The sequence below is a fragment of the Oryctolagus cuniculus genome, chromosome 11 (assembly GCF_964237555.1).
Source record: "Oryctolagus cuniculus chromosome 11, mOryCun1.1, whole genome shotgun sequence".
In the NCBI taxonomy this organism is placed as follows: Eukaryota; Metazoa; Chordata; class Mammalia; order Lagomorpha; family Leporidae; genus Oryctolagus; species Oryctolagus cuniculus.
Genome location: NC_091442.1, coordinates 30,664,602 through 30,676,649, shown reverse-complemented (window position 1 = coordinate 30,676,649; position 12,048 = coordinate 30,664,602). Strand labels below are relative to the sequence as shown.

The following is a 12,048-nucleotide window of genomic DNA, read 5'->3' as shown; positions in this document are numbered from 1 at the left end:
TTTTTGTGTGACATGTTAATATATAACCAGGGGCTGGCGCTGTGGTGTAGCAGGTAAAGCCATCACCTGCAGTGCCAGCATCCTATATGGAGGCCGGTTTTTGACCCAGCTGTTCTACTTCCAATCTAGCTCTCTGTTATGGCCTGGGAGAGCAGTGGAGGATGGCCCAAGTGCTGTACCCATGTGGGAGACCTGGAGGAAGCTCCTGGGTCCTGGCTTCGGATCAGCTCAGCTCCGGCCATTGTGGCCATTTGGGGGTTGAACCAGCGGATAGAAGACTTCTCTCTCTCTGCCTCTGCCTCTCTGTAACTCTGCCTTTCAAATATATAAATATATATATTTATATAAAACCAGCCTCTCTCAGCTCTCTCAGGCTTCATTTCCTCACGGGTAACATGGAGATCATAATAGTTTTTATGGGGCAGGTGCTGTGGTGTAGCGGGTAGTGCTGGCATCCCATATGGACCCAGTTCGAGTCCTGGCTGCTCCACTTCTGATCCAGCTCTCTGCTATGGCCTAGGAAAGCAGTAGAAGATGGCCCGAGTCTTTGGGCCCCTGCACCCGCATGGGAGATCCGGAAGAAGCCCCTCACTCCTGGCTTCGGATCAGCACAGCTCAGGCTGTTGCGGGCAACTGGGGAGTGAATCAGCGGATAGAAGATTCTCTCTCTCTCTCTCTGCCTCTCCTTCTCTATGTAACTCTGACTTTCAAATAAATAAATAATCTAAAAAAAAAAATAGTCTTTATGTACTTCTTGGGGGTGGTTGTGAGAACTAACAGGAACAATGCGTGCGACAAGCAATTGGCAATGCAGTAACAGCACCACTTGGGACCCCCCTCCCTTCTCAGGGTACTGGGCTCAAAGTCCCAGCTCTGGCTCCCAATTCCAGCTTCCTGCTATGTGCACCCTGGGAGGCAACAGGTGATGGCTACAGTAGTTGGGTCGCTGCCATCCATGTGAGATACCCAGATGGAGTTTCTGGTTCCTAACTTCGCTGGCTCAGCTTTGGCTTTTGTAGGCATTTGGGAAGTGAGCCAGGGAGGGGATGGAAGTTCTCTCTGCCCCGCCCCTCTCCCAAATAAATAAAATATTTAAAAAGGAATATTGCATGCAAATATGCCTGAATTGCAAGTGTACAACAAATGATATACTATCAATTTGTTGGTCTTCTCTTGTGCAGTGTTGTCTTAGAAATATACAGCAATGAACAAGACTAGTGATGGTGCTTGGCAATTATAATCAGGTTGCTTTCTTAGCCTTTAAGAAGACACAGCTGAATGACAAGGCATAATGAATGCTCACTTGGAGGAAAACTGTGAGGGCAGCCACAAGGTCACAGCTGTGCACCTGGACTCTGCAGATAAGTGCCCTGTCGATGTAGCTGGTGATGGGAGCATGGCCTGTTTTTTCAACTCAGTTGGGATTTCTTTTTAAAACCGTATCTGTAGGCAAAGCGCACGGAAGTAAACAAGTCTTTCTTCTCACAGCAGGTGTCCTTGGAATTCAAAAGTGAGGCACAAGGAGATATGCCACAGATAGCAAAGAGCATTCTCGAGCTTTTCAAAATAATTCCTCTGTTAAGCTGCTATCATCTCTGTGTCTATTTAATGTAATCTACAACCTAGCATTCTAAAAGACAGAATTCTGCTATTTATCCTAAAAAAAGGGGTGGGATGGGGAGGGGAGTACTAAAGTTGTAGTTAGAAGTAGCATTATCCAAGAAAGAGGGATTACCAGGTTACTACATGACTTCGGCTGATTTTCTTCATTATCCAGGAGCTCGACTTCTCCATGGGGAGAATGAGAGCACTGGGTGAGCTCAGGGGCTCTCAGACCCCTTTTGCTTGCCTGGAAGCCCAGGGCGTACATGAGCTGAGAGGATGCACAGGCTGGTGAGACCAAGGCATCCACAAACTCAAGACCCCCTCCAATCTCAAGCCTGTAGCTCTAACAGGGCTGTCTGGGGCGTTGTTTGAAAACAACCAGACTAGTAGAGCCGCGCCACCTGCAGTGTCACAGCATCCCATATGAGCGCTGGTTTAAGTGCCAGCTGCTCCACTTCTGATCCAGCTCTCTGCTGTGGCCTGGGAAGGCGGTAGAAGATGGCCCAAGTCCTTGGGTCCCTACACTCATGTAGAAGCTCCTGGCTCCTGGCTTAGAATCAGCGCAGCTCTGGCCATTGCGGCCATCTGGGGAGTGAACTAGCAGATGGAAGATTCTCTCTCTCTCTCTCTCTCTGCTTCTCTGTAACACTGCCTTTTAAATAAATAAATAAATCTTAAAACAATAAAAGAAAAAAGAAAACCACCAGCCCAGAGGGATAGCCTCAGTCACACTCAGGGTTTATCCGTCGCTGCTTGAGCCACTCAGGACACATTGCTGCCCTCCAACAGCAAAATGCAAAGAGTTCAAATTCCTGTTTTGGAATAAAAATTCAGCCTAGATGACTGAATCTGTTCAACTCAACCCAGGAAGGGACAACAAATGCCAAGATGCACCTGCCATTCAGAATATTCGAATCTTCCAAATGGAACCCAGAAACTTGGTTTCAGAAGATACCCAACTTGGCTCTCAGTCACTGTCTCTTTCTTTGCTTTCTTCATCATATTTTAGGTGGAGTCTATGGGGTACTGACTGATTAGCTAGCTACTAAATTGGAGATCACTTAATGCACTGACAAGAAGGAAATGTCTTTATATTTACACGTCTAAAACGTACCCTGAATCATATTTTAAAATAATACATCCAGAATTTTATAATTGTTATTTAAATTATACTTTGAGTTTTGGGATCTAAGAGTTTATAATTGCTTTTTTTAAAAAATTTATTTATTTATTTGAAAGGTGGAGTTACAGAGAGGCAGAGAGAGAGAGGTCTTCCATCTGCTGGTTCATTTCCCAAATGGCCGCAACAGCCAAAGCTGGGCTGATCCGAAGCCAGGAGCCAGGAGCTTCCTCCAGGTCTCCCACGCAGCTGCAGAGTCCCAGTGAGTTGGGCCATCTTCTACTGCTTTCCCAGGACATAGCAGAGAGCTAGATGGGAAGTGAGTCTCAAAGTGCTGCCCATATGGGATACTAGTACTGCAGATGGCGGCTTTACCCACTACACCACAGCACCAGCCCCTATAATCGCTTTTTTACAGGAATAAAATTTTATAGAATTGCAAAGATATGCCACATAAATTATAGAGAGGAAAAAAGACAAATCTTCATCTATTCTTTAATATTAAAATTCCTTAGATGGAGGCAGGTGTTTGATGCAGAAGCTAAGATTCCACCTGGGACACCAACATCCCCTATTGGAATGCTGGGGTTCAAGTCCTGGTTCTGTTCCCCATATTGGTTTCCTGCTTATGCACATCCTTAAGCAGAGATGATGGCTAAGTACTTGAGTCCCTGCCACACACATAGGAGACTTAGAATGAATTCCAGGTTCCTGGCTTTGGCCTGGCCCAGCCCATGCAGTTGCAGGCATTTGCAGAGTGAATCAGCGGATCTTTGTCTCTTTGTCTCAATTTCTCTTCCTTCCAAATAAATAAAATAAGAAGTTTTAAATAAATAAATGCTTTAGATAAAATGCCTAAATACACAGGTTACAAAATGGCCTTTGAAGACTGAGTTGTTGACAAATTCCCACAGAAGAATAAAGGGGCATTAAACCACCATTTACTTTAAACTTATAGCCATCTGCCAGCGGGAGTCTTTAATCATCAAAGACCTATTGTGTTTAATATTCCATCCACTGCATACATTCAACGAATTTCCCTGACATTGCTCTTAGAAGTTCAAGTTTGAGGAAAGGGCCGAGATTTCCTACATCATACAAAAATGTCTAAACTTCAGGGGGACCTTTTGTCCTGTACTAGAAAGCACTTGGGAGCACTCTAGAACAAAAGTGCCCTGGGGCCCTGACAACATCTGCCACAGGAACTGCCCCAAGACCACCAAGCTACAGGGTACTAGGGCTGTGCCTCTAGGAAACTTCTGTGACCTTTCTTTTGAGAGGTCCAACCAAGATTATTTGTCCTTTAACTTGGTTCTTCCATTGTGTATACCCCTAGACTTCCTTTGAGGCCAGCAACAAAAGTAGAAGGAAACAAGTATCTTAACAGGGATTTCGAGCCCATCAACAAGTCTGGGCTTGGGCCTAATTGGTGGATTCAATTCCACAGTGTCTGGAGTGGCCTGGAGTTGTTGGAGAGGTGGGGGAGGAGAGCACATTTCAAAAAGGGGGACAGTCAGTGAAGGCACCAAGGGTTGGTTTAGCCCGAAAACCAGAGTCGCAGACAGAGGCCACTGGGGGCCTTCGCTCAGTTGGCACACACCTGCAGGGCCGTACCCATTGTTAAAGTACTGCAGTACTGTACTGGTTGTTAAATAATTGAACAAATGCCGGGACACCGGATTACAGAGTCCTGCAGAGAAGGCAGAAGAGCTCTGATTGGAGCTGGCAGAGAAGAGCAATACGGAACATCTCAGAGGGATTCAAACAGAGGAACGCAATGCAATGGAGACTGTCCCGGCAAGACCTTATGGCAGCAGTCTTCTGTCTTATTTCACCAGAAGGGGCAAGGGGAGGGGCCTCGTAACCCTGCCCCTGGCTTGGGTGTAAAGTTTATTCCATCAGCGCTTCATGAGAAGTGGCTGCCCTGCCTGGGAACTTCAGGACAAACTGTTTATTTAGGCAATATGGCAATATATGGCCTGTTCTTATCTCCTTTACATACCTGGCTGAAATGATCCAGGGTTTGTGGGTTTTTCTAATACTCCTGGATTTTAACCAACCCATTCACCTCCGGGAAAGTGCTCATAAAGTCTTATGTCTCTTGCCACTTAACCCTCCTCCAGGGCACAAACAGTGAAAACGGCAGTTGGGCATGTAAGGTAAGGACAGAGAAGTGTCCATCAGGTTTGGCTCTGGGGGAAGATCATTGACATATGAGCAACAGCAGGCTCAGTCCATGGGTCACAGGGAGCAGAGGCCACATGTGCAGGATTGGGGAACAGTTAAAAGATGAAGCAGTGGAAAGAAGGAACGCAGGTAGCTCCCTCAAAAAGCCTGATTGGGAAGATCAGGACAGTGCTAGGTCTATGGCCAAAAGCAGCTAGAAGGGAATCTTTACAAAAGTTACATTTAAGCCTGGTCCACATTCTTACAACCTAGCTTTTGCAGTGGCCCCTACTGCCACCCTTCTCCTGCCTACTATTCTTCCAGAGGTCAGAACCATGACACTGACTTCAACCTTGAAGGTGGGATCTTGATACCCACCAGTAAGACACCTGCACATCTGGATGCCACCTGCCTGGTTTCTGAGTATTTCTTCTGGCTTAGCTATTGCCAGCAGTGGGCTATTCCACTCCATTAGTGTAAACCCCATCTCCTTGCCAACTGTGTTCCTGGCTTTTGACAACAGAGATGATTTGACTGAATCCTAATGGTCAGCTCCTGGCTCTTATTTCATGCAGTAGCTGGAGGAGCCAGATCCTTGGTTCACCTTCAGACCTCCCTCACCTTCTCCCTTTCCACTGTAAGCAATCTGTCACACTCTGCCAGTTCTCGAGACAGCTGTATTTTGAGCCAAGTACAAGCTTCACAAATGTGGCCAACAATGTGCTTCTCTGAGTGAGGACCAGGCTGGGCACAGACCAGTGCAGTTACTTTAAATGACTACCTTACTAGCAATCTTTGACTGAATTTACCCATCCCTAACTCAATTTTCAACACTGAACAACAAACAAACCAAGAACAGCCCATTTCCTTGGGAACAGAATATGTTAAGAATCTGAAACAGGGCTGGTGCCACAGCTCAATAGGCTAATCCTCCGCCTGCGGCGCCGGCACACCGGGTTCTAGTCCCGGTTGGGGTGCCGGATTCTGTCCCGGTTGCCCCTCTTCCAGGCCAGCTCTCTGCTGTGGCCTGGGAGTGCAGTGGAGGATGGCCCAAGTGCTTGGGCCCTGCACCCCATGGGAGACCAGAAGCACCTGGCTCCTGCCTTCGGATCAGCGCGGTGCGCCGGCCGCAGCGTGCCGGCCGCGGCAGCCATTGGAGGGTGAACCAACGGCAAAGGAAGACCTTTCTCTCTGTCTCTCTCTCTCTCTCTCTCTCTCACTGTCCACTCTGCCTGTCAAAAAATTAAAAAAAAAAAAAAAAAAAAAACATTGATAAGAGCCTGCTGAAGGGCTATAGAAGACAACAGAAGCCAACAACTACCTATAAACATGCAGTGATGGGAAGGAAATGGAGTCAAATGAAATGAAAGAAAAATTGATTCCTAAATGTAAAATGAAAAACCCAGGTCCCCAGGGTTTTGAGAATTTTGAGAAACCTGAGGTGGAAAATGGTTGGACCCTTGGAGCTGGCACTGTGGCCTAGCAGGTTAAGTGACCACCTGTGATACCAGCATCCCATATTAATGCCAGTTAGAGTCCCAGCTGCTCTGCTTCCAATCCAACTCCCTGCTAGTGGGCCTGGCAAAGCAGCAAAAGATGGCCCAAGTGCTTGGGCCCCTGCTGTCCATGTGGGAGACCTGGATGGAGTTCCAGGATACTGGCTTTGGCCTGGCCCAGCTCCTACAACTGAGGCCACTTGGGAAGTGACTCAGTGGATGGAAGATCTCTCTCTCTCTCTCTCTCTCTAACTCTGCTTTCCAAATAAACAAATAAATCTTAATAAAATAAAATAAGGAAACGGTTGAATCCAAGTAAATCAGGCTGGACTATCAGAACAGTGCCCAGTCTCAGAGTTTAGGGCTGTCTGCCTCAAGTCCATTGCTTGGTGATGACCAGATTACCAGCAACAACCTCTCCTAATTTGCTTTTATAAATAATCCCTCACAAAAGGTAGCATTTCAGGGACATCAGAGAGCCAGGGTTCTCCTCCTCCCTCCTCATGTTCCCCTTACCCCCCACAATCTCCCTTCTACCTGCCCCCTGACTTCTGATATTTCACTGCTCCTTTAGGTTAAGGCTACACTTGAGGCTACAGTTGGTTATTTGTATTTTAGTCTAATTTTCAAATTGTTTCGAGAGATTTTGAGAGCAGACTCAAGAAGGCCCTGACCATCTAAGAGACAGGGAAGAGGCCCAAGCAAGAGGAAGAAGGAAAGAGAGCTGGACCCAGACAGGGCACAGAGTGATTCACCTGGCCATGGAGTACGTATTATGTACATTTTCTATCTCAGCAGAGAGGGTACAGTTCATACCACTGAACAATAGTTTACAACTGACTGTGACAAGTGGCTACAGTTCTGCTGGGTCCCCATCAGTCACACATTTTAACTTTTCCTCTGGGGAGCAGAGGAGACCTGACCACCTCCTCTTTTAATACTGACCACACCAGGGGGCTAAGTGTGGGCTTCACCTAACTCAGTGCTGTGCATGACTCTCCTTTTACATGGAACTTGCCCAAGTTATCCAAACCAGCCTTAAGCTACATACAGAGGTTAGAGGGAACAGAGACTTTTTAATGTTATGATGAACTTTAGCCCTAAATCCATACGGGCTTATCTCAATGAAATAACAACATTAAGGGTTAGCATTTGCTCTTTCATTAGTCATATAAGTATTTACTGAGTACCTGCTGTCCTGGAATTCATATACCAGTCAAAGGAGATAAACAATTAATTAGGGACAGATGTTTGGTGCAGCAGTCAAGGCACTATTTGGGACACCAAATCGGAGTGCCTAGGTTTGAGGCTCGGCTCCACTTCCAATTCCAATTTACTGCTAATGTGCACCCTGGGAGGCACAGTACTGATGGCTTCAGTACTGGAGTCCCTGCCACCCATGTGGGAGACTGGGACTGAGTTTTGGACTCCCAGCTTCAACCTGGCCAAGCCATGGCTCTTGTAGCCATTTGGGAACCAAATCAATGAATGGAAAATCTCTTTCTTTCTGTCTCTGTCTCTGTCTCCGTCTGTGTGTGTGTTTCTTCTCTCTGCCCTTCAAATAAATAAAAGTTTAATAAAGAATTAACAAACAAATGCAAAGGGTATCAATGGCACTAAGTGCTATGGAGAAAAAGGAAACTGGGCAGGAGTGTCAGCGAGAGGTGGGGTAGCTGTTACCCAAACACAGGAGGCAAAGGTAGGCCTCCCTGGGAAATGAGCATACAAGGCAGAAGCAGGTATCTGCTGTGGCAGAGGCACAGCTGGGAGGCTGGAGCCCAGTGAGGGAGTGGAAAATGGTGGGAGATAAGGTCAGAAAGGCAGCAGGTGCACAGCCCAGAGAACATGCGTACTTTAAGAAGGACTCTGACATTTGCTCTGAGTCAGATGAGAAGCCCTATCTGATTTATATTTGAAAGTATCCTTCTGGTTGCTATGCTGATAAGAGCTTTTTGGGGGATAAGAACAGATGCAGAAAAGCTAGTGAGGAGGCTGTAATACTAATGCATAAAAGGGATGACAGTGGCTTGGATCAGGATGGTAGAAGTGGAATTGGAATCGGCCAAGATAGTTTAAACTCTACATTTATTCTAATGGTAGAGTTGGAACAATTTGCAGATGAGCTGGACGTGAACCTTAAGAGAAAAAAGAAGTGAGGATGACTCCCAGATTTTTGCTAAGCGAACAGAAGAAGGCAAATGCTTTTTTGAGCCAAGAAAGCCTCAAAACACAGGTACATATTGGCAGGGGAGGGCTTGGGAGGAGATGGAAGAATTACAAATTTGGTTTAGGATATGCCAGGTTTAAGAAGTCCAACACATATCAAGTGATGATGTCAAGTACACAGATGGTCTAAATGTCAGGCTACAGGTCCAAGCTGGAGATAGAAATTTGGAACTGAGCAAGGTACTAAGGGCATTTAAGGTCCCCATATTGGATAAGATCGCTCAGGGAGTGATGACAAGAGAAGCAATTTGAGAACTCAGTTCTGAAGTTCTCCAACATTAAAGGCTGAAGAGATAAGGAGGATCCAGCAACAGAGAGTGAGAACAAGAAAAGTGAGAATCATGAGAGGCTACCTCCCAGAAGCCCAGAGAAGAAAAGATTCAGAAAGAAGAAGGTCGGGGCCTGCACTGTGGCACAGTGGGTAAAGACACAGCCTGCAGTGCCAGGATCCCATATGGGTGCCAGTTCAAGTCCCGGCTGCTCCACTTCTGATCCAGCTCTCTGCTATGGCCTGGGAAAGCAGTAGAAGATGGCCCAAGTCCTTGGACGCCTGCACCCACGTGGGAGACCCAGAAGAAGCTCCTGGATCCTGGCTTCAGATTGGCACAGCTCTGGGTGTTGCAGCCATCTAGGGAGTGAACCAGCAGATGGAAGACCTCTCTCTCTCTACCTCTCTCTGTGACTCTGTCTTTCAAATAAATTAAAAAAAATCTTAAAAAAAAAAAAAAAAAACAATGCCAACAACAATATTGACTGAGCACCATGCAAACACTGTGATGAGTAATTCACTTTGCCCCTGAGTAAAACCTAATTCCTGCATCGCTGTTGTGTAGATGATTCTGGAGCTTAGAAGGGAAGTGGCAGGCCCTAAACCATAAAGCCAGGAGCAGCAGAGCTGAACATTAACCCAGCTTTGTGGACCTTAAGATTGGGCAATGAAGGGATGAAAGATGGGCTTTACAAACAGAGGTGGTCACTGCCTCCTGCAGGAAATTACCATGAGGCCTCAGGAACAGACTTTTTGGCAATTCAATCATAAAAACTTACGCAGATGTTGTTACTTAAACCTAGAGTGTACTTCACAAAAGGAATACTGAATATTGTTGTCAGCCGTAACCCATAACAGGCCTACACTGCTATTTTCTGTAGTTTAGAAAGAACAAAATACAAGAAACAATTCTGCCATCTCCTTGTTGTGGGCGGTATCTCCTGCCTCTGAATGCATTTGGATGGAGATCAGAAAGGGAGCAGGAGATGGAAAAAAAAAAAAAAAAACTGTGGGAAACAGCTCCTTGTCACTGTCACACCAGGGAAGCCGTCCTTTGAAGTCCCCCCACCAACAGCTTTGCTTAGGTTAAGTTGCTTTTCTACCTAAGACAACAAATCATTCCTTAGAGACCTGCTGTTGGAAGAGATGGAAACCAACCAGCACACAGCTGTGTATTTGCCAAGTTTTCCGTTTGCTGTTATTTTGTTCTAAACTCTGCTTTTTACCTGGATCCACATCAGAAGAGCAAGGAAAAGAATGGAATTCCACAGAGCTGAAAGCCTCACTGTCGGGCTTCTGGCAGGATCTCTGCAGCACATAATCTCTGACGTCACAGGCAGATGGTAGGTCCAGTACACAGCTCTCTTGGGACTGGCTACCTGGGGTGGCTTCCTGGGCCTCCATAGTCCTGCCATAGGCAAAAAGAAAAGAAAACAAAACAGAACACTTCAATACAGAAGACGCTACATGTCATGAGCCTTCACATGAACCACAGCTTGAAGAATCTTCGAGATCAAACAGCAGTAAGAACCAATGGTCTTCCTTGTCTGCTTTCACTCAGAATTTGTTTACCATGTTTTCTCATTCTTTGAAAGAAGTACCCAGAGCATAAGGAAGTCACTAATAATTTCAGCTGGGAAATAAGCTGCAGTTTTTTGAAAGGGGGAAAATTCAATCATAGAGCATGCCCATCCCCAACAGACATAAAAAACTACGCAACACTGTGATTGAAGGGCTAGAAGAATGTTTGAGGATGACAAGGGGAGATGTCCATGATATAATAAATGTAAAACACTTTAAAACAATAGGTAGCATTTTACAAAATAAATATCGTGCAGGGGCAGGTGTTTGCCTAAGTGGTTAAGATGCCATTTGGGATGCCCATTAATGAAGTGCCTGGGTTTGAGTGCTGGCCCCCACTTTTGATTCCAGCTTCCTGACAATGTTCACCCTGGGAGGCAGCAGGTAATAGCTCAAGTACTTGGGTCCCTGCCACACTGATAAGAGATCAAGATTGAATTTCAAGGGCCAGTGCTGTGATGTAGCAGGTGAAGCGGCAGCTGGCAGTGCCGGCATCCCAGATGGGTGCCGGTTCAAGTCTTGGCGAATCCATTTCCAATCCAGCTCTCTGCCATGGCCCTGGGAAAGAAGTAGAAGATGGCCCAAGCCCTTGGATGCCTGCACCCACATGGGAGACCCGGAAGAAGCTCCTGGCTCCTGGCTTCAGATCAGCACAGCTCCGGCCGTTGCGAACCAGCGGTTACAAGATGCCTCTCTCTCTGTCTCTGTCTCTCTCTGTCTTCAAATAAATAAGTCAATCTTTTTTCTTTTTTTTTTTTCTGACAGGCAGAGTGGACAGTGAGAGAGAGAGAGACAGAGAGAAAGGTCTTCCTTCTGTTGGTTCACCCCACAAATGGCCACTACAGCCAGCGCTGCAACAATCTGAAGCCAGGAGCCAGGTGCTTCCTCCTGGTCTCCCATGCAGGTGCAGGGCCCAAGGACTTGGGCCATCCTCCACTGCACTCCTGGGCCACAGCAGAGAGCTGGACTTGAAGAGGAGCAACCAGGACAGAATCCGGCGCCCTGACAGGGACTAGAACCTGGTGTGCTGGTGCCGCAGGCAGAGGATTAGCCTATTGAGCCGCAGCGCCGGCCCAAGTCAATCTTTTTTTAAAAAAAGATTGAATTTCAGGCTCCTGGCCCTGTCCTGGCTCACCCCTGACTATTGCAAGCATTTGGGGAATCAACTAGTGGATGGGAGCTCTATCTCTGCCTGTCTCTGTCTCTGTTTTTCAATTAAAAAAAAAAAAGAAATATCATGTGCAGGATGTGTATGTGTGTATGTGTGTGTGCAGTACAGAGACATAAAGGTAGGGGGACAAAAAAAGCCAGTTCAGTAGATCCCAAGTGAATTTCAGAGGTTATCTAGGTAGGGAGATTACAGGTGAATTGCATTCTCCTCTGTGGCCTACTCAAACATGCATTCAGTTGATTATTCAACTGGCCAGGCCTGGTGCCAGGCCCTGGGATACAAAGGTGAATGTCATAGCCTCTCCCCTCCAGGAGCTCACAGTTTGGGGTTTTCCAGACACAGAGACACATCATATCAACAGAGTGAGTCAGGACAGAGAAGATCCCCAAAAGGAACAGAGGACTTTCTGGAGGAG

At 46.6% G+C, this 12,048-nt stretch overlaps 1 protein-coding gene across 4 annotated transcripts in view; it reads right to left on the bottom strand.

The window, feature by feature from the left end:
* The window catches only part of SHLD1 (shieldin complex subunit 1), a 116,227-nt gene that overhangs the window by 96,118 nt on the left and 8,061 nt on the right, over nt 1-12,048 (bottom strand). For all 4 annotated transcript variants that reach the window (XR_011379985.1, XR_011379986.1, XM_008256284.4 and 1 more), the window contains exon 2: nt 10,108-10,289. Coding sequence is in view for 2 of the 4 variants with exons in the window: in XM_008256284.4 (XP_008254506.1) it covers nt 10,108-10,285 (178 nt within the window). In the remaining 2 variants the exon portion in view is untranslated. The remainder of the gene's footprint in view (nt 1-10,107; nt 10,290-12,048) is intronic.